Source organism: Cryptomeria japonica, chromosome 3, assembly GCF_030272615.1.
Source record: "Cryptomeria japonica chromosome 3, Sugi_1.0, whole genome shotgun sequence".
In the NCBI taxonomy this organism is placed as follows: Eukaryota; Viridiplantae; Streptophyta; class Pinopsida; order Cupressales; family Cupressaceae; genus Cryptomeria; species Cryptomeria japonica.
This window is the reverse complement of record NC_081407.1, coordinates 202,310,103-202,334,103: the sequence shown is the minus strand read 5'-3', so window position 1 is coordinate 202,334,103 and position 24,001 is coordinate 202,310,103. Positions and strand designations below refer to the sequence as shown.

The 24,001-nt window shown below is 37.2% G+C and overlaps 1 protein-coding gene across 2 annotated transcripts in view; it reads left to right on the top strand.

Moving 5' to 3' along the window:
• The window catches only part of LOC131034248 (uncharacterized), a 310,534-nt gene that overhangs the window by 205,745 nt on the left and 80,788 nt on the right, over nt 1-24,001 (top strand). For both annotated transcript variants that reach the window (XM_057965668.2, XM_059218164.1), the window contains one exon: nt 13,373-13,501. In XM_057965668.2, coding sequence (XP_057821651.1) covers nt 13,373-13,501 — 129 coding nt within the window. The remainder of the gene's footprint in view (nt 1-13,372; nt 13,502-24,001) is intronic.

Here is a 24,001-nt window from a genome sequence, read left to right as displayed (position 1 = left end):
CCATTACCCTATCCATGGCCTCATATAGATACCCCATTGGTGTTTGTTCCCCATCTACGAAGCAGACAACTCTAACCAAGGACTTTGACATGTACAATTTAAAAATATAAAAAGATTAAACTCACACATTTATAAGGAAAGGCTTGAATTAAAAAAAAAATTAATATTCAATTTGAATTTAAATTTGAACTTTTGAAGTTACTCATTAGCTCTTTGTGCAAATAGGTTATCGAAGACTATGCACGCAACACTTTCTCCTTCACGCTTCTTTCAATAACTTGAGTTTAGCCATGCTTGACTCAGAAACATTTGTTTCAAAGCCGTTAACAAACCAAGAATGCTTTGCAATGTTAAGAAAATCATTGTAAACCTTGTGACACTCGATCTTACCAAGTCTTTCCCTTGGGTATGCTCTCTCATCAAGTGAAAAAACCCAAGTCTGACCAAGTCTTTCCCTTGGATATTGTGAGGTATAAATCTTTTGATGCAAAAATCCATTGTAATTTGTATACTCTTAAATTTGGTGTTTTGAGAATGCTAGGTTGGTGCTCAGTGTGACAAGTGTGGAGTTTGTAAGAGTTGGTGCTCTGATAGGGGTTTGGTGACTCCTTAGGGTTGGTGAACTTAAACATTGTAATTGAAGTTATAAGTGTGAAGCTAGATTAGGACACTAGATCCTAGTAGCGTTCTCACTGTGGTTTTCCCATTATGGGTTTCCACGTAAACTCGTGTACTCTCTCGTGTGGTTGGATTAATATTGTTTTTATTATTATTTACTTTCAGATTTCAGGTTGAAGGTTAATAAGTTTAAAATTCATTAAAGTTAAAAAGGATTGAATATACTACTTATTCAACCCCCCTGCTCTCAGTAGTAGTTTGTGTTTTACATTTTCCAATCCTTTCTCCATCTTCCTTCTTTGAATAAGTTGAGTCTATCTATTCTTGAGTCACAAACATTTGCTTCAAGGGATTCAATAAACTAAAAATATTTTGCAACTTTAGAAAATTAGTTGTGTAGCACTTGATTTCACAATGTCTTTACTCTTGGTGTGATCTCTCATCGGTGAAGAACCCATGGGTGATTATAAACATATTTTGTTATATCTCTTGCTTCTAGAATTGGTCTTATCCAATCAATTTCGTGTATGTCCTCCAAAATAAGGTCAAGGCAATGAGACACACAAGGGGTCTGGAAAAGTGTTTGATGCCTCTCTTGAAACACTTCCAACCGGCATATATGTCGTTGCATTGTCAGTAACAATTTGGACAACATTTTCTAAAGTCACCTCTAAAGCAACCTCCTCCAACATCAAGCTCAAGTTTTTTGCATTCTTTATTATGTTGGAGGCATTAATTGACTTTAGGGAAATCAAATAACCATTTGAAGCCACCTGAAAATTGAGGGTGCAGTTCCTTCCAACTGTCCACCCATTGGATAGAATTGTGCATCCAAACTTTTGCCATTGCTACTTTTCATCTTCGACAGTTTGTTTTGCATCTACAATAGCAAAAATTTGAACAAGCCTAATTTGCTTCTTGGTGCACCTCCCTATTCTCCCAGTAGCTTCTAGTGAAGGTTGTGTGTAATATGTATCCTTTTTTGTTGTTTTTGTTGATGTTATAGTAGCAGTTCTCTTTCCACCTGACTGCTGTATTGCTTTATAATAAGCATTTTATTTGTTTGTTTTTACTACTGCTGATTCGCATTGTCCTCTTCATTTGATTATCGCTGTCTTAACTACCGATTGTTTTATTTGCTAAATAATTGTCAGTGATTCATTTACCTAACGTATAATCAAGGTTGGTTAATATTGGTCTGCTTAGCAACTTTGTACGCTTTCCTGAAGTCATGTTACCCAGATTAGAGTCGTGTCTCCTCATCCGCCTAAGTCGGGTATATAGTTTCATTGTTCATGAAAATTGGAGTGGATAGAAGACGTGGAAAGTGCTGCGATATGCATCTAAGAGGAATACGAAAATAAATAAATACCCAGCATACACCTTCTTGACTTCTGCATAACGAATACCTGTTCAAAATGTTTATTCTGCTGCTTACTTTCACTCTGATATAAAAGTTACAGTTTTTTATTTCTATTTTGAATGGTTTTATAGAAATAGACAATGATGCAGAAATAAAACAACTGAAATAATTCTCCAAATTCACTACTTTCAACTACTCACAACCTAACCCACAACTATCAATAGCCTAAAAGTAAAATATATCATCAAAACTAAAGATGCCTAGATGGTGAAATCACATTACAACAAAATATCAAACATACCCTTTTGCTGATTACAAATAATATTGATAAATTGTAGAAACCCAACAAACTAGGATCATAAAACCTAGACGCCAACTTTGCAGATCAACTTTGAATGCTGCAAATTGAATATCTGTGAGATGCTTGTCCCTAGGCACCATCAATCCTTCACCCAAACCCCAAGAACCCTAGACGCCACGTCTAGGAGCTTAATCGCCCTTTCTAGAATGGTATGACCAGCAATAGGAGAAGTGTGACCAGCCAAGGGGAGTGTATGACTAGCAAATTTGGAGAATGTCTAGAATTAAATCCTCCAATGCTTCCTTCCTTGCCTCCACAATGAATTTTTTTAATCTTCCATGCTCAAAAAATGAATACTGCAAACTGAAATCTTCAACAACAAAGCCCAATTGTGACTCTTGAGTGAAATCAATGATGAATCCTCTAGATTAGATCTTTCACTAACGTAGAGGATGTTCCTTGCAAGGGTTTTCGTCCTTACAAAGCCACAAGATGAACAAGTTCAACCAGCCAAATCTGTTTTCAAAATATCAATGCCAAGTCTTTGAGAAAATGAGCTAAAACTCAAATAAATAGCCCCCCAAAGGGCCATGCCCCTTTTTAGGGTTCACTTTTAATTAGATTTTAAACATCGTATGTCTCAAATTTTGATGCTACTTCTAGATTAGGCCGTGTCTGAGTTTTTTTTTCAACATTTTGGATCACACTCTTTGATCCATCATCAGGATGATAGAGACCTAAGACAGATAGAGAATGAATGGTTGCAGACCAGAACCATGTAAAAGGAGAGGGGAGGAGGAAAGTGGCACAAGGTTCAAAGTACGAAATGGATAGGACTAGAAAAAAAAAGATAAAATAAGAATTGCTATCTATGCTAAGAAAAGACAATAAGAGATAAAATCAAATAAGGACAAGCCATGAAAGAACATGAAATCAACTAGTAATAAAGAAGAAATGAAAACGTAATGTACGGCAATATATATAATAACTTAAGAAGTAATTAATTAAATTAATCTACTACTAAGCTACATTGTCTCCCCAAAGTTGGCGTCGAACCCCATAAAGTCATTTTATTTGTTTATATTTGTATAACATATATTGCTATTTTGTGAAAGTGTGCAAACTGCTAACTTTCAGCCATGTCGAACAACAGGATCAGCTTTGTCTACAACAAAGTTATTTTTTGGACAGTTATATGAAAAGTGATCTTTTGTTTCAGTTGAACTTAATTTTTACAGGATAAGCTTGGTGCAGGGGCACCTGGCCATGGAGATGTATCATGAAGACAAACCACATTTTTCTTTATTTGTAATGTTGCATTAATGATTGTAAGGTCGCAAAAGACCATCTGTATCAAAACAATTCATGTTGTAAGGCTTGATGAGCCATTTTGTGCCAAGAGACTTAAGAGGTTCTGATAGGGTCAATTGTGGTCAAAGTGTAAAGAACATCCAAAAAGGTTTCAAATGTTGTAATTGATAAAATTTAATCCATTATAACATGTTAGGGGTATCCATGAAGGCTAGGGTCAAGTGTAGTGGACATTTGTCAAAAAATTGTAAAAATTGCAAAGTTGCAACATTGCCAAAAGTGCCAAAAAAGATGTAAAATGTCATCCATCGGTCATGAGTTGGTTGGAGAACTTAGAAGGAGTTGAAATTAGTTTGTAATGGTTTATAAAACCATGTTTGGTCAAGATCAAGGGGGTTGAACAATTTGGAGGAGATTTGACAAAGGTTATCCATCAAACCCTCAAACTGTCATAAGGTTTTAAGGAATCTGTGACTGTCACAGAGCCATGGAGGCTCACATTTGGTGTAATTTTGAAAGTGGTTTGGGGTTGATTGGTGGCATATGGTAGAAGTACTTGGTAGACAGTTCTTGTGTAAATATTATGTTGTAATTGCCTTGTAGAATGGATGAATATCGTTTGTATTGTCACTTAGTGATCAGATTATGAGTTTTGGAGTTGAGAAGAGAGGTTAATCTTGTTATATGCCTCTTGAGTCAAGTTGAAGGTCTTGTATTAGTTTTGGGTCAGTAATACCCTTGAAGGTTTAATGGTTTGTGATAGATGCTCTGCATCAAAGCTTTATCTTGTGGATGTATTCAAATCTATTATCAATTTTCATGCATTTTTTATTGCAATGCAAATTTAGATTTTTGAAGAGATGCAATTTGTGCAAGTGATGTGTTCAAACCCTATATATATGAGTATTATGTTGGGGACAAATTAATGTTAAATATTGCTAGTATTTGGTCAAAATTTTACTGTTGAAGCTCTCTTTGTGTGATGAAATTGTAATGGTTTATGTAATTTTATCGACTCCATTGTAAATTGTCTTGTGGGGAAGATTTCATTCGTTGAATATATATTATTAACAATTGCAGGCTTTGTATTGTGATTGTTGGTAGTTTTTTATACAATATTTAGATTCTTTGATTTGTGAAGCCTTGTGTGTGTTCATACTTCTTAGTACCTTCAATTTAGCTAGAAATTGTAATTGTGTGTGTTTATAGTACATTAATTTGTTCAAGTGTCACAAAAGATACAAAATCTTTGGCTTTTTGTGGATAAAATGTTGTCTTGTGCTCGTACCCAAGAAGCAAAATTAGATCCATTAGATTAGTTTATTTTCTATTGCATTTTGAAACTCCCAAGACAAATTTTGTATGTGGTCTAAAAATTGTCATTTTAGCCATAAACTGATCTTATATGGGTTAGTTAAGATTTTGTTTAAGTAAGCTTCCTGTATAATTTGAAGAATGTTTTTAAGTTATATGCTATTTTGTTTTGTTCGTCCTCACAAGGAAAAATTAAAATGTTTTAGTAAGCTGTTCGTGATTCTCAAACAAAGAAACGGGACTCGGACTCGACAAAGGCCGACTCGGACTCGGACTCGGACTCGGACTCGGGACTCGGCGTCAAACTCGGCTCCAAACTCGGCTGGACTCGGGAAAGTGAAAAACTCAAGAAATTTAGAGATTTTTAAAGATTTAAAACTTGTTTCAGGCACCCTTTATTGAATACACCTTAAAGACACAATAACATCATCAAACTCGGCTCATTTGATTACATACACAAGTATACATCAATCACATAAGCATAAACGCAAATTGTAGCTGAAGGAAATAACAAACATAGATATATAAATATTGTCAAATGTATACAATATTACAAAACTCATGGAATAAAAAATCCATGTCATCATATGATCATCATCAAATGTTTCATACAAATACCAAAGGTAAATACAACTATAAGCCTATGGCTCAGAGGAGCCTGCACCCTCCGGCCTCGGCCCCCTGCGAAGGCGTCTAAGGTAGGTCCTGGATGATTCGATAGTCATAGCTGCTCCCCATGACACCATGCCATTCTCACCAACATTAGGAACATCCGTGTCACTATCTGCCTCTAAATCTCCTGTCTGTGCTTGTGCTCTCCGCTCCTCCTCTGCCATGGCTACAGCCTCAACCTCTATATCTACCTAGTCGATCCAATCAGTGTCAGACTTGGAGCTTAAATTTTCCCTACTTCTATCGACGCAGTTTCCCCCCATATTTTTTGACGGGGGTTTGGGGGCAGCGCCCCCAAGGTGGGGTCAAGGGGCAGCGCCCCTTGCGCGCTCCCCTTCGCGATATTTAATAAAGGTGTCGGGTGTTATTTTTCTATTGGCTGACATGTTGTAACCCTAATTTTTCTCATTCTCAGGCGAAGGTTTTAGTGAACAAAGACGATACCATTCATTTAAAAAAAACTTTTTAAAATGTATTTTTTTTGTCATTTTAGTAACCCAGCCAGTAGCTGAATGTGAGGCTTGGGACTCGCCGAGTTTGGCGAGTTTGAGCCAAACTCGCCAACTCTGCGAGTCTAGCGAGTTTGCTCTCCAGACTCGGACGAGTCCGAGTCCGAGTCCGAGCCCCAGAGACTCGGCGAGCATGACTCGGACTCGGACTCGCCGGCGAGTCCCGTTTCTCTGTTCTCAAATAACTTAGCAGAATAATATCATTTGTGTCTTGGTTTGGAGTCCTCCTTTCAAGTATTTGTTGAAGTTCTTTAAAACCTATTTTAATTCTAAACAAGCTCTGCACATGGCCTAGCTTCAAGCTATTGTGGCTGCTAGAAATCTCAATTTCCACAATGGATATTTGTTTGTGAAAACAGGTCCATTAGTCCTAAATTAGCTTCATAGGTTCTCAACAGATGTTTCACATATTAGTATTTGTATCTCCTTGACTTCAGATCCAATTGGAGTGAAGATTCTAGCCTTGCTTGTCTGTTAATGCTGATTTGCTTAGTGCAAATTTTCTTTAGAATGACTATGGAGCCTACAAGGAGGACCATGCAATAATAAGAACTTTGACTAGATGCACTGTTGATGTGCTTTTTAGGTCACCTTGAACACAGCATTAAATACTAAATATTCTATCCTCTCTTGAACAAAGAAATCTCATATGCTAAAGAATATGATCAAATAAGGCAACTCCAAGGTTTACAATGCAAACAATCGACTTTAAGTTTTGGATAGATTCACTGCATGATGTGATAATGTTGGCAAACACTAAGGGAGTTACGCTTATGAATCTTAGCTGGAACATGGAACTAATTGACTTTGAAAATAAAGGACAAAAGGGAAAGGGTTAAGAGATCTAATCTAATCCTAAGACTAATGATGATAATGGATAACACTTTGATAGACGGATTGCATAATCAAGCCTTGCTTCGCCATGTAGAAACAACTACGCAAAACTGATGTAATCTCAAAAGGATTACAAAGGATTTTCATATTATGAACATTCATCAAATACCCAAGACTGGCACAATATAAGTGAATATCCACAATCGAACTTGTGCTTGATGAGGTTTAGACTAACCATGCATTGCGACTTACAATCAGCAAATTACAAATGGTATGAACCAATGAATTCATCACATATCATTGCATTTCTCCTGTAAGATCAATGAAATTCAACTAAATTTGAGAAGTAACAAGAAATCATGCAAATTGTAGAAACAACACATAAAGATCCACCATGCTTCAATGAAAATCATGTATTAATTCCACAAGTCTTGGGAACATCTTCGATCTTCCTCCTACTCTACCGATAACTATGAACTAATGATCAACTATTAACCTTTACAAATGAGAAGTTTGAATCTTATATAGAGGTCTCATTACAATTCAATGGCTTAGATTGATTCAAGATGGATGGCCAAGATTACAAGAGAAAACCCTAATCAGGGTTAGTTACAAGTTACAAGCAACTTCCTTTGACCAATGAGAAAATTACATTGTATTGGAGATATGTCCATCTTTTAATGTGAACCAATAATAAATGAGGTTAGGTATGTAGAATAATATTTGATATAGTGCCATGTGTCACTTGCTCCTTCACTAGATAAATTAGGTTCAATGTACTTAGACATGTTGACATGATACAATTTGATTGGCCTAAATGTGACTAGGTGCCGAATCATCTTGCTCTTTGTAGCTCATCACAAATAAGTGCATGTGTTCGGGCAATATCTCTTGATACTCAACATTTCCAAGCCCATTGTGATGATGATGAGACATATTCTCAAATTGTATCATCTTAGGTGATCAAGCCTCTAACTTTGACTAACTCTTTTGAAACTATCTCCATTCCTTGATCATGTTTCACTTTCAAACTTTGGGAATTCTAGGTGATACCTTGCATTGTCCTTGGACACCCTACCTCTTTGTTGTAATAACCTTGATGATGTTTAATCTTGACTTCATGATGTCTAGGCTTGATCTTCATGTGTATGATGTCCTTGACTGGGATTACCCTGTTGGCTTGGAATCTTGGATCTCCAAAGGAAATTCAAGATAATTGCAACATCATCCTTTGCAATGTTAAAATTGTGAAGTATATGTTGATCTCCTCCATACCTTGAAGTCTTGATGTTGTTCTAGATTTGTTACTTCTTTGTTCGCCATCATTATGAAGTTCTCTCCATGTTCTGAACTAGAGATGTTGATATCCTCCTTTATGTTGTGAAGTTTCTTCAGAATGTGGAATGTGTTATTGATATCCTTATCTTCACCTTGCACTAAACCTGAAAAAACAAAGGAATATCTTGAGCCATAGCTTAAATGAAATTAAATGTAAGAGGATTATGATAATAAAGTAAAGCTCAAACTCTTGCATTCATGATCCAAATTCATTGTTCAACACTAATCTTCATATTGGGCAGGTTTTAGATGTCGGAAAAGACATAAATTGATGTAGGCACATTTCCACCTATGGCAGGGATAAAACAAGAATGCTAGGTAGGATTCCATGGGGTAAAAAGACAAATCCAAAGTGCCACTGAAGTGAGGAGAGGGACAAGGCGATAATTCATGTTGCTCAAGGACACTTAAGTTGGGCACAATTTGTAATGTGTCCAAGGACTATCCTAGGCGGGTTTGAGGAATGGTGAGGGACTAATGAAGGCCCATTTAAATTCATAATAGGGACAACCCCTAGGCAGGTTTAAGAGGGATGCGGGGACAAAAATTGCAAGGCATACTTGAGAGGGATAAAAGGACAATACACTAAGTGCATTTCCATAGCATGCAAGGATCACACACAAGGGCGGGATTTCATGGTGTGTAGGGACAAAATGGAAATCAAGGGTGCAAATCCATGTTAGGCAAGGACAATGCAATAATGCAATTCGATGCTAAGGCAAGCAAACCTAGGCACAAATTAGGTGACATGAAGGACAAGGAACGAATGCCATTTCCACATGTTTAAGGACCTCAAGCCAAGCAAAATGAAATGATGATGAGTGCATTTGAGGCCATGATAGGGACTAAACATCATTGCATTGCTAGATGAGTAATGCTAGGCACAATTTAGACATGTCCATGGACAAAAACACCAAATCCTGGGTGCAAATGAGACATGTCCAAGGACAAAACATCAAATCCTAGGTGTTGAAACTAAGTAGCTTCGGTAAGATAAATGATTGAATGAGAGACTTCATTTATCTGTCGTTCAATCATCTACCTTATCAATGTAACTACAAGCTCATGGTAGACTTCATGATTGAGTGAATAAACTTGTTATAATCATCTTTATATGCATTTCACAGTCCAAGCATCGGATTGCACATTTTGACACTTGGACATCATTACCAAATGTCATCGATCATGCTATGACCATATTTCATATGTTGTGGTATGATTATAATTAAACAGATCGGACTTATGATATCTATCATAGTTATCATATGATAGCACCGATTGATGTTATCATATGATAACTATAATAGTTATTGTATTACACTTGCATCATACCGATTTGTTATCGGTTGTTATAATAATCAAATAGCATTCGAAACATACCGATTTGTTATCGGTTAATATTAAATAGCATTTGATTTGAACCGATAGTTATCGGTAAACATTTTAGTGAATCGGTGCTTGTGAACTGATCAAGACATGTCTTGATCGGGCATGTCAAGAGACATGTCCGGTCAAGGCATGCCTTGATCGTTGGGCATCACATATATGTATATGCTGTGAGGAATGCTGCAGCGATCATTGAAATCAATAAATGTCGTCTACAACAATCTGCAATATAAGAAGGAACAGTCAATAAAACAGTAAAAGAATATCTAAATTCTTACAACTTCAGATTTGAACATAAATTTGAATAACATTTACATTGGGCACAAGTGAGACATGTCAAGGGACGAAACATCAAATCATGGGCGCAAATGAGACATGTCCAGGGACAAAACATCAAATCTTGGGCATAAATGAGACATGTCCAAGGACAAAACATCAAATCTTGGGGCCAAATGAGACATGTCCAGGGACAAAACATCAAATCTTGGGCGTAAATGAGACATGTCCAAGGACAAAACATCAAATCTTGGGCGCAAATGAGACATGTCAAGGGTCAAAACATCAAAATGCACACTTTGCCTAAGGAAATTCCCAAATGTGCCAAGGATTGAATCCATAATTTTAGCATTTTTATAATTGAACCTAAGGCCTTTAAGCTTTCAATTTTGAATTTCCTCAATTAGACAATGACTTTTAAAAAATCTTCACTCTTCTGTTGTAATGTCCCCATTTTAGCAGACTTGGATTTTGTGAGATTAGCCTATTATCCTGACCATCGTAGGCTAATGTGTTGGATAGAGGGTCTCTTGAGGATTGGTATCATCTCCAGTGTTTAGAGTGCTTCAGTTTGGTCTTCGTTTGGCATCATTCGGACATCATTTGCTCTACTTCCTATTTTTAGTAAGTCTTGGGATGTTAGAGATGGACCCTTGCTATTTTTAGTAAAGGGGGTATGGTCATTTGCAGCTTCATCATGTCAGCTCCCAGTTCAGACGGCATTCAAAAATGTTGAATATTAATGGAGATATTAATGTAAATAAACATTAATGTTTTGAGCTTATATTATTAAGTTATAATATAATCTTATATTACAACTTAAGGAAGGGTCCAAGTATCATTAAAGGGGACCATTTAATTAATTAATTGTGGCTTTTTTACCAAGGTGAAATATTAAATGACAAAGTGAAAATATTATATCATTTAATGTCATTTAATATCATTAATTAATTTAATGCCTTATTGGAGAAAATCGAACCCTCATGGGAAATATATATAAGGCTTTTGAAAAGAAGAGAAGGGGGAATTGATCATTGTTATTTTTGATGAGAAAACTTGTCTCTTGGCTTTGGAGAAGAAGCTGGGGTTTTTGCAGCTTGTCCGGAGTATCGGCATTGGAGAACATGAAGACTTCATTGCATCAGCAATCTGAGGGTGTGAGATATTCATCTGAAGTTGCTCCTAGGGTTGGCTTCATCCAGAAGTTGACATTGTGCTGATTGGAGATTTATTTTCAGATTTATTGGCGTAGTTGAGGGCATATGTATATGGCAGACTGAGAACATCATACAAAGGGTTTATTTGCTGCTACAATGTGCTACAGTACCCATGAATAGTAAATGCTATAGTACTAATGTATTTTAGAAGAGTTAATCTACAGAAATTTAAAGGGGTTTGAAGAGCGATTTTCAGATTGTTGGAGGCTACATTTATTGCTGTTAGTACCACTCATTGGCACGTGGGAATTACATGTATGTATGACATGTGTTTGTGTTAATGACAATCTGCTGTAAGTGCATTATGGTCTCTAAGAATGCATTCCAAATCTTCGTAGAAATGTCTAACAGCTGTCTAATCTGCTGTAAGTGCATTATGGTCTCTAAGAATGCATTCCAAATCTTCGTAGAAATGTCTAACAGCTGTCTAATCTGCTGTAAGTGCATTATGTCTGACATTCAACATTGATCAGCCACTTAGCTTTCATGCCAACTGTTTGCTTAAATGCCTAATGGCTGTAGGTGTACTTTGGGATGCATGACAAGTGTTTGTCTTAATGTCTACTAGCTGTACTAGTTAATTTCAGTCATTTCATGTGTGTGTAAGCTCTAAAACAGCTAGCATATCATTTCTATAACAACTTTACATTGTTAGAAGCTTTCCATAACTTCATTTGCAGCCTACAAACCCAAAGAAGACAAATAAGAATTCACTACAGCGGCTTCAAACATTGTATGCCAAGTGTTTGACAATATTCCTTGGGGGTTCAATAAGTGAAACAGGGTCAGATTAGCCAAGGGATATTACATCCGTGATCTTATCAAATTGGACCTTGACAAGGAGTTTCCCTTGTCTAGGCATCACATTCCTAAATCCTTACAATATTGACATATAATTAACATTTTCACAACTTCATTCATCCTGACAATTCTGCAAGACTTTGCAACTTTGGTAGTTTAACTCCAAACTTCAATTCTGACACTCTACCATGGGTTCTGGACATGAAACATGACTTCTTGACTTGATTGCACAGCAAGGACAAGACATTGCATCCTCAACACTCACGCTATCCTGGACTAACAAGACAGCCTTCTCATAAGCAAAAGGCTAAAGCTGCGACTATTGCCAAGTTAAAACAACTAAGCAAAGGAAAACTCCTGAGACAAAAAATAAAAAAAGTGGGGGGTCCCCATTTGCAATGGGGTGTGTGCACCTTCATTGATTACCAACATGAATGCTAGTTGTTACAATATTAATTATGATATTGGACTTTGTATGCTTTTTGGGCATCGTTGGGCTTAAACAAAATTTGAGTTGTTCGTCAATTCAGGCTCAACATGTTTCATACGAGTATGTTTCTTTGGATCTATTAGTTTAATAGTCCCAAATTCTTGAATGCTTGATACAAGGTTTTATATACCATTGATGTACTCATCCAATGCTCCCTGTTTAAGATCCGTTTTAGTGGCTGTTTGGCACCCAAGTTGAATTTGTTAGCTTTTATTCTATAACTGTAGGAAACTCTTCCCAATGAAACTTGAAAGCAAAATTGTGCCTTCATTTGGAGTTCTTTCTTGTTTATGGGGGTGTTGCATGCTATAGTCACTTGTGACCTAAATCCTTTTTACTTTTGAGAGAAGAGCTTGAAGTTTTTGGTGGATCAATAGGGCAAACTATTTCTGTCTAAAATAGAGGTAGGAGAAATTTAGAAGGGGCCCTATAAAAAACAATTTTTCTTTGTTTATCTATATGTTGGAAGTAGGATGTTTGAAGATTCAGAGCATGTGGATGTTAGTGTCAATCTATGTTGAATGAATAATTTGATTGGTTGCCATGCATGTCATTGGATCCAGCCATCTGGCTGCTACACGGATGAAGATTGCAGAAGATTTTCTTGATAGAATTAACTATTAGATATCCAATATTGTAAATATCTGTTGCATATTTGCATTTTTTTCACTCCTTGTGAGAATGTAGTAGGGTCATTACTTAAGTGAATTATATTTCATATATCTGGTCATTATTTCATGTTTCAAACCAAAAATGTTTTATTATAGTTATAAGCTGCCTCTTGTTTGTAAGTTTGGAATTGAAAGTTTAAAATGACATCTAGTATTTTCAATCATATTATTGGTCAGTCACACTTGATTGAAACCAGCCAGTTTAGAACTACGCTTTGTTTCATGTCTTCAAAACATGATGAAACTAAACAAAACAAAATATATTCTACAGGTTTTGAAAAAGGAGTTTCCTAAGGGTGTTGATCTTGTATATGAATCTGTTGGAGGAGAAATGTTTAACACGTGCTTAAATGCCCTTGCAATTCATGGTCACCTCGTTGTAATTGGCATGATCTCTCAGGTGAGTAGTCTTTCTACTATTGCTATTGAAATCTATTATCTTCAAAATATAGTTTTTTATCATTTTGAAAACATAAGTTTCTATTATTCTTCTATTTTCTGATCATTTAAGTCTATGCAATTGGATTCTTAAGTATGAAATAACCATTCAGTTCTATTTACTCATCTGATAAGAGTTAAGACTAATATTTGCAGTCATGAACAGAAATAACAATGCTAAAAACAGTCAGCTACTAGCAAAACATAACGAGTGTATTTAGTTCTAATTACATCATCAGCCCCAAAAGAAAAGTTAGTTTCTCAGCCTACAGAAAAAAGACTAATCATCAAGGGAAAAGATTTACCTGGAGGGATTTCAGCAGCTGCTGGATTCGAAGATGTGTGCCTGGAATGTGTATTTTATGAGCAGTAGTCCTGAACCTGTATACTTCTGTTGTGCTTTCTTTGAGGTTGTGTTTGACAATTAATCTAGGTTCCTGTTGATGTGTTTTTTTTATGCACATGCGAACACAGAATAAAATACCTAAAGGTACCTTATCCTCTCTTGAGCAAAGTTTCCCGACTGCTGAAGACCTCGCCGAAGGATCAGTCGAGGCAACTCCAAGGTTTTTGTATGTAGGTTCTCTACTCATGGATAAGCTCTTTGTGGTATGATGTGATTTGTTGGAATCACAAGGGGACTTACACTTGACGACCTAAACGTCTGATTTGCTGGAATCACAGGCCTATTAACTAATTGGAAGACAAACAAATGACAAAAGATGTAGGGTTCAGGAAGTCTACTCTACTACCTAGAATGCGAGAAGATGGATGGACGACTAGGTGGAGTCCTACTGGGCCAGGTCTCACCATCAGGTTGAACAATTCAACACCAACTCAGTGCGATCTTCTAGGGGATGCTTCAAATATATTCAAATCGGACACCATCAGATACTGATCATCATTCAAGTTAATGCATGAACAATAGACGTGTGGCGACTTGAGATTAAGCTCATTTTATGCCAGTTGACCACGCAGGGCACACTTACAATCAGTAAGAGGCTAGTGGTATGGATTAGACGGATTCCACACAGGTGCATTCAACAACTTTTTTCATTCAATTTAATTATCTATCATCTAAAATGAAGATTCAACAAGAGACCATGCATATTGCAACGAAACGACATATTTCACCATATCTTCAATGAAAAAGAAGTCTTTACAATTGAGGCAACAATGTCTTGTCTTCTCTTCCTAGTCTACTCTAATTGCTATTCTATTTGCATTTCTACTACCTATTCACCGACTATCAACTATTGACTAACTATTGTCTGTTAGCTAACCATCAACCTTTACAAATGAGGAGCCAGGGCTTATATAGTGCCCTCAATACAATTCAATGGCTTAGATCAACTTGAGATCAATGGCCAAGATTTTACAATGAAAACCCTAATTAGGGTTTGTTACAACAACTCAACTCTAGCCAATGAAATAATTGCATTATTTGGACACATGTCTTCTCTGGAATATTCGACCAATGGATAACTGGGGTAGGTACATTGAAGTTAGTGCCATCTTTAATGAGTCAGGTACATTGAATCTGGGTACGATGAGGTGGACCAATCCGACTGGAGGAGTGATGACTGGGATGCCACTTTGTCTGACACTTGCAACTTGGTAGATATTCAATTTGATGATGCTGAGAAGCTAACTTTAATTAACTCTTCTGAAACTGTCTGCTTCTTCAATGGATCCTTGCTCTGACCTCCTTTGTCTTTGATGTGCAGGATGGATGGTGTACCTTTCCTTGGAATGCTGGACTGGAAGATGTTGTCCCTGATGATGCTAGACTGGAGAAGGTCGTCCTTGTTGATGCTGGACTGGAGAAGGTCGTCCTTGTCTTGGTCTGGTCTTGTGGAGGTCGTCCTTGATCTGGCCTAGTCTTCTTTCATCTGAAAGACAAACCATAAGATGATTAAGGACACATAATATATTTATTCTAACATAGCATTTTATACCTTAAATCATCAACAAGAAGACATCAAAATGAAGTTTGTTCAAGATTCTTTCCAGGGACAGGCCCTATAAGAATTTCGCCCTGGACCCTCTAGAAGTGTCAGGAGCAAAATTTGCATTCCTGGCTCAAATTGTTCTCACTTTGCAACCGTAATTGCTTAGATACATGCCCAAGGACGCCCTCATTCTCAACTAACACCAATCTTGATGCAAATTTGAGGCAAAAGAGAGGTTTTTAAGAATTTTGCTCTGGACCCTTTCGAAGTGTCGAGCGAAATTCACGTTTTCGGACAAAATCTATCATGTTTCCTCTCCAAAATACCTTCCAAGGCGAGCACACACTAGTTTTCCTTCCTCCAGAGCCCAGGGATCCATGCCTTCACCTCTATCATGAGCAATTTGAGTGAAATTGGGAATTTCGCTCTAGACCCTCTGGAAGGGTCAGGAGCGAAATTCACCTTTTAGGTCACAACTCTTCATTTAATTCACTTCAATTCATCTTGCAAGGCAAAGTAACATCATTTAAACCTCAACTACGCCTTAGGACTCCTAGTCTTGACTTGACACAAGGAGGAAATATGTAGATGAAGAATTTCACTCTGGACCCTTTGGAAGGGTCAGGAGCGAAATTCACCTTTTAGCTCAAAATTCACACTTTTGAAGGTCAAACATCTTTTCAAGGCATTCCAAATAGATTTTCTCACCCTAGTCTAGGCCTGACTTAGCACAAAATTTGGAGGATAAGATGGTTTTTAGGATTTTCGCTCTGGACCCTTTGGAAGGGTCAGGAGCAAAAATCTTATTTTAGGCTTATTTCCTCATGTTTTCAACTCCAATCCACCTCCAAGATCAAGGACACATCGCCTCACTCCTATCTAGGCCATAAAAACCAAAAACTTGAGCTGATTTGCAAGGAAAAAAGGGTGATCCTAGGAATTTCGCTCTGGACCCTTTGGAAGGGTCAGGAGCGAAATTCTCATTTTGGCTTCAAAATTTGCATTCTTGGTGACTAAAATCCACTCTAAGGCAATCCAAATGACATCTCTCACCCTTGTCCAGGTTTGACTTTGCTCAAATTTTGGAAGAAAAGATGGTTTTTAAGATTTTCGCTCTGGACCGTTTGGAAGGGTCAGGAGCGAAAATCACTTTTTAGGCTCAATTCCTTCTCATTTGATAGTCATTGATAGGTCAAAGTTATTTCTAAGGACCTCTCCCATCAAAACTCACCTTAGTCAGCACTAGGCTTGGCACAAAATTGGGAAAAAAGGTGGTTTTGAGAAAATTCGCTCTGGACCCTTTGGAAGGGTCAGGAGTGAAATTCTCATTTTGAGCTCATTTCTTTATATTTGATGACTCTTGACAATTCAAGGACATGCCTAAGGACACCTCTAATCTTGACCCACACTAGACTTGGCATAAATTTGAGGGAAAAGATAGGTTTTACACAATTTCGCCTTGGACCCTCTGGAAGGGTCAGGAGCAAATTTCCCTTTCTAGCCCAAAATCATAAGTTTTTGAGACAAAAATCCATTCAAGGGCAGTCTGAAGGGCTTCTATCATCCTTGTCTAGGCCTGACTTGGCACAAATGTGAAAGGAATAGGTGGATTTAGGATTTTCGCTCTGGACCCTTTGGAAGGGTCAGGAGCGAAAATCTTGTTTTAGGGTTATTCCTCCATCCTTTCAACTTCAATTCTCCTCCAAGACTTAGGACACATCACTACACTCCTCTCTAGGCCACAAAAAATCAAAATTTTAACTTGTCTTGCAAAGAAAGTAGGTGCTCTTGGGATTTTCGCTCTGGACCCTTTGGAAGGGTCAGGAGCGAAAATCTTGTTATGGCTCAATTCCTTCAACTTCAATGATTTCTAGCAACTTGAAGTCACTCTTAGCGACATCTCCTTGTTGATTTTACCTTAGCCCACACTTGATCTAGCATAAAGCTAATAGCAAAGAGAGGTTTTGAGAAAATTCGCTCTAGACCCTTTGGAAGTGTCAAGAGCGAAAATCTCATTCTTGACCAAAAATCATCATTCTTTCAACTTGAAACTTCATTGCAAGGTAAAATCTCATCTCTCTTCGCCCTAGGAACAAGGTTTTAAGCCTAAGAAAGGTCAAAAAAGTAGGCTTGTAAGGAATTTCGCCCTGGACCCTTTGGAAGGGTCAGGACCGAAATTTCCCTTCTTGGCTAGAATCCTTCATTTTTTCAGAGCTTTCAAACATTTCCAACGTCCAAACATGTCCACTCTTCCCTTCAAGATGCCTTACAATTTAAAATTTGGTCAAATAAGGCAAGAAATGAGTCTTAGGTTGATTTTTGCTCTGGACCCTTTGGAAGGGTCAGGAGCGAAAATCACCATTTGGGCTTGATTGTTCATTTTTCAAACTTCAATTTTCTCCTGGAGGCAAATATAGATCGTTTTCCATCTAAGGAGCAAGGTTTCAAGCTAAAACAAGGGAGCAAATGAAGTTTATAAGGAATTTCGCTCTGGACCCTTTGGAAGGGTCAGGAGCGAAATTCTCCTTTTGAGCTAAAATCTTGATTCTTCAAAGCTTCTAACTCCCTCTCAAGGAAAAAACATACCCATTCAACCTCCATCAAGCCAACGCCTAGCCAAAATAACGAAAAAAAAACAAGGATTATAAGGATTTTCGCTCTGGACCCTTTGGAAGGGTCAGGAGCGAAAATCATGTTTTGACCTTGATTCTTGATTTTTCAAACTCTTATCTTCCTTGGGAGGAAAACATAGATACTTCCTCATGCATCTCCATCTTGATCCTAACTTTGGCTAAGGGAGAAATTAGTGTTTTCAAGAATTTCGCTCTAGACCCTTTGGAAGGGTCAGGAGTGAAATTTGACATTTTGGACTCTCCGTCAGGATCATTTTATGGATTCCATATATACTGCCAGGATGTTTGAGAGTGGTTTTGGACCTCCAGGAGTTATATTGCAAAATCTAGTTTTTGGAGGATTCTTCAGTTTTCCAGACTAGTCAAATTTTAGGATGAGGACATTCCAGACAGCCAAATTTCAGGATCAGGACATTCCAGACTTCATCACTCACCAACTTGACCTAGCTCGGACCTTCAAGAATGACACTCACTCACCAAGCAAGACACAATTAGCAACAAGAGAAAAACCAGGCCCTAAGGAAGACTCTCAAAGAAACCCTAATTCTGGGGCCCCAAAGACTCACCTCGGCTCAAGCAGAGCCTGCCATCCTAGTGATCCCCCTGGCGACACTCGAAAAGAAAAGGCTAAAAGACAAAAACCTTAAAAGACCTAGAAAACACACCCCAGAAGGCAAAAAGCAGGGGTCCCCATTTGCAATGGGGCGATGTGTGAATACGTCACAACAGTTCCTCATGCACTTTTTACCATCTGCACTGCTTCCATAAGATGAATTTTTTTCTTTTCATGGGCTGCATTGAGTTCAAATATTTCTTGTTTTATTTTTGCCAACTTATTTTTTTCCAATTTTGTAAGCTGAGCTTGTTTGGCAAGTTGATGTTGGAACCTTGTCCTTTATTCCTCTATCTCAACATGGAGATTAATCAAAGTGATGTTTGTTTCTAGTGACTTTAATTGCAATCATCTTTTGAGTCTACATTTATTTATGCAACATTAAGTAGAGATACCATCTACGAAATCGATTAGACTAGATAAGTGACTATTATAAGTATCTAAGAAATAATTAAATAGTTAATATTATAATGATTAATACATGTAAGATGATACCTATTTGGGTTTGAGCAGCGATTAGTATTAGTAATAAAAGGGTGCAATCTCTTGCAAGGGGGTGGATATTATTAAAGGTGTTGGTTGAAAATTTTGTACACCTAGGAGGGCGTGCAAAATTATGGTTTCAGCCACAACGTGTGAGTTAAAAACTCTCCTAATTCTAAGGGAAGGCTCTCCCTTTCTTAATTCTTCTAAATATTACAAATTAACTATAACCTACAAACACTATTTTAACTTGGGTGAGATAACATCCTTTTCTCCTTTTCAAAAAGATGATATTCTTTTCTCTTTTTTCAGAAAAGAAACTTTGACTTATAGTAACAAATACAAAAACTTTTAAGAAATTTTATCAATTACAAAGATGTTTATACAAAAGGAAGAGAAGTTTCCATGAAAGCGCAAAGTCTTTCGTCACTTCCTCGGGATAGGGATGTAGAAACAAAAGATCAAGGTCTTTGCTCTTCTACTGTCCTATCAACCTTCCAAAATGATTAGTATAATAACAATATACAACATACAACATACAACAGCTCAAAGTCTGTCAATAATAAATATGATGTACCTCTAGACTGCTATTGAATAAGAACAATTACAAGCACAAAGTCTCGTAGTCTTTTCCTATCTTGACACTTAACTGTGCTAATTTAACCTTAAATATTTGCAGCACAAAGTCTGCAAGAAATCAGATTAAAGCTCTTTTGCAACAACCTTACTAGAATCTCAAGTATACGCAGAAAAATATATCACTGTAACATAAGAATACAATGAATATATGAACATAGCCTCAACACAAAGTTTGAAATTCAAATGTCCTCCTTATATTGCTTAAGAGTCCAATTTACAAGTATAAAATGCTAAGTTTTTATCGTTGTAAATTTTTGTAGAGTTTTCTTGCTTGCCAAAAAGATGAATATTAGGAAGAGCTCTCTCCAATATATAGGAGAAGGGCTAAGAGCAAAAAGTGGGAGAAGTCCAACTAACTAAGACTTATTCCAAATTACAATCCTATTGACTTTCAACTTGTAATTTGTTTACATGTAATTACAAGTTACAAGAATACAAGTAATGTGACTACTTGTAATTACAAGTTTTGATATTACATGTAGTTTGTCAAAAAGGGAAAAATATTCTACGAAAAAACAAAGACATGATTCAAGTTTCAAGAGACACTTCTTGTTCTTCTCTATTCTTGGCCATGAAAGCTTGGAATTTGTTAATTGATTCCTGCAATTCATCAGGATCTGGACTTGTTGTATTCCTCACAATAGCAACAATTTTGATGATGACATCGAAATATCTTACTGTTGCTAATCTATGTTCAAGAATAATGTGCATCTTATCAAGAAAAAGTTGGCAATTTACAAATCTATTTATTGAAGCCACTGTAAACTATTTAGATTCAAGCTCCTGATGAAGCCTTAACACCAACTCAGAGAGTATAACATTTATAGGAAGCAACTCCTAATATTGACTTACCATCTTGCAGGACATTTTCTCGAAATTGTAAATAATATCCTGCTCCACTTCATTACTCATTTCTAGAGCAACTTCTATATCTTTAATTAGGTTCTTGGCAACTAATGATTTATTGATCATAAGTTCTTCAAATTCAATGTACCTTTCTCTATTTGGTATCATTGTGTTGTTGCGCGAGATTTCTAACTTGATCCATTTCATGCCAAATTTTCAAATCTTTTTCAATAGATTCCAGACTTTTCTTAAAAACTTCAAAAGTCTGGTTTAGCTTAATTTTTGCTACCCTCAAATCGACTAGCACCTATAAAGCTTTCTTCACCACTTGAGTACTTTGATCTACTAGTTGCTCTACCCAAGAATCAATAGCCTTCGCATTTTGTGCAGCTCTTTCAACCTATTTGATGGATTCTTCATAAGTGGAAGAAGTCAGGGGATCAATCTTTTCGGAAGATTTAGTGATCTTCTGGATCACTGAAATGAGTTGTGCATTTTCTTCCTTGAGCTTATCCTTCTTTGCTAAAAGCTCATCATAAGTCTAAACCAATGAAGCTACAAAGTCTTGAGCATCATGCATCATTCCAGCATGTGTCTACTTTCCTAGCTCCACTCTCATGAACCTGTAGTCAGATAGCTACATTTCCCCTTGTGGCTTATCAGTAAGAGGTTCTGCTACCTCTGCATGCTTCATCTTGTTACTATCCACAATCACTCACAAAACTGTTTTGGCTTTCTTGGCATCTTTTGGCTTGGACTTTCTAAACCGCTGAAAATCACTTTTTCCTCTTAGGAGTGATTGAGCTCAACCCTGGTGGCAAATCTAATGAGCTTGCCTCAATAACAACAATTGTAGTTTGAGTAGAAACGGGCTCAGTCTGTACTACAGTTGTCTTTCTAGGGGAGGCCTCAGTTTGAACAGCAACAAGTGTTTTCTCGAATGACAAATCATGGCAAGCTTCAAACATGAACTTATCGAAGCTTACAACAGAGGTGTCAATCTCAGAAAGTGACATACTTGATAGGATGGCATATGAAGGATTTGCATCAAAAACATTTTCCAAGTTGTAATGTGAAATATCCATAAGCAATTTTGCCACTGATGATGAAACAATAGTGCAAGTGGATACACTTGGCACAACAAGATCAACATGAACCGTAGAAAAAGAATCAATATTTTTGTCTATAGGAGACATAGGGAGATCCAAAGACACTTGGGGAAGGGTAGTATGAGGAGAGTTTGTGCTCGAAGTAGGGGGGGATTCTGGAGCATTCTCCTCTTGTTGTTCATCCTCAGGGTCAATGACTTGAATTTGCACTTGAGGCTTCTCTTTTCCTTGCAACAATACCTCTTCTGGAGGAATAACCAAAGCTCTACTGACTCTAAGCTTGATTCCGGTACTAGAAGAAGCACCTTCTTTGGACTTGACTCTTACTTCAGATTTACGCCCAACAGGTCTTGTTGAATCATCCTCTGCTCCAACCTTAATCTTAGTTTTAACATTATTGCTCTTCAACCAATCATTGGTATTAGCAAGGATAGATTGGAATCTATTTGTGACCATTGGACAAATGGGAGAGGAGCCTCTACAACTCTTTGTTCTATATACTCTGGATCATGTATTTTACCGTCATCTGCCATGCCTTCTAGAATCTTGGTTAGATTCAGATCTACAATTTGCTCCAAGATAAGTTTGCTATAGTCAATCTTTCTAATGTCTTCCTCTGTATGAATATCAACCCAAATATCCTCAAGGCAATGACATTAGTGAAAGCCCTCTTGATTTTATCTTTCATCCCGTGATAGTCAAAATCTTTCTTGGCCTTGAACTTCTTCAATTTAATTTCTTGAAGCTCTATCTCCATTACCTTGGCTCTAGTTGAGGTCGTCAAAGAGTATATGCCAATTTGCAGTGGATTATGTGAGGATATATTTATCCCTGACTTATGTTGAGCTAGCTGATATGGATGAACCATCATCAGTTGTCTCGCTAACTCCATCAGAACGATCTTGTTAGTAGGATATCTTGGAAGCATATATGGATGGCCTTCAAAACAGCCAACTCTCATATAAGTGAAAGTCGGGAACTAAAGAAAAGGGCATCTATATTCATTCACTTTCTTCCAAGCTACCTTAGACACTCTCTTGTTCTTAAGTGTCTTATCAAACAAACACGTGAAATGACCAAAGAAGGCATCTTGCACCCTTTTGTAATGAACCCTGGTGGGTCTCAAAGTGAGCTTATCATAATATTTCCACACTGGTATTAATGACCTGTCACCCTTGGCAGAAAGACCTGGAAATTGTCTTATTGACGTTGTTATGTTTACCAGGTCGGAATTCATGTAGAATGTGAGAGTGGTTGGAACTTGTGTGAGTTGCTCACACAGGTTATCATTGTTCACTTCACCCCAAAAGATATGTGACTAAGCCTTCCTCATAACCACAATGTATTTGTACATCCAAACCTCAAACACATTAGATTGCTTCAACCCCATTATCCTACTTAGGAGTGTGATCATGTCACTAATTTCTTCAGTGAAATTAGAGCGATACAATTTGGGCCATCGAGATAAGGGGGTCTTGGGAGTCTTAAGCCACTTGGAGTTGATGTGCCTTATGCAATCTCCCTTTTTCTTGTTGTAGTGATCAAGAGCACTCTTCATGGTGATGTCTGCATACATTGGAACAACAGGAACCTTAAAGATACTTCCAATGGTTTCCACATCCAATTTGATAACAACGTTGCCATCATCATCATCATCCTTGATTGTCGTAGATCCCTTGTCAAAATGAGCAGCACAAGCAAGGACAAATTCTGGTTCCAAGGCAGCCATTGGGAAAGTGGAAACCAAGTGGATATGACTATTCAAAAGCAATTGCATGCTATGATTTGTTGACTCTTCTGCTCTCTCAAGGAATTCAAACATATCAACATGCCCGATCCCCGTATCTTTAATTTCATCAATAGAACTCACTTTGTTTCACTCGTCCGTTAGAAAGATGAGAGGAATAGAACCCAGATCTCCAAGACTCAAAAAAATTGAACTTTTATGTACAAAACTTATCTAGAATTTATTCAAAATAATACTTCAGATGTTGTCCACTATAGGGCAGCGGAAATGGAGTTCCATCTTGGTATGCTGGCAAGAATCTCTTTTCATCAATGACCTGATGAATGGTGAAAGGTCCACGGCAAAGAATATCAAATTTCCCGTGCATACCTTTTGGCTCTCTTCGTTTGTCCCAAAGCAGAACACGATCACCAACTCGAAATTTTCTTTGCTTTGCCTTT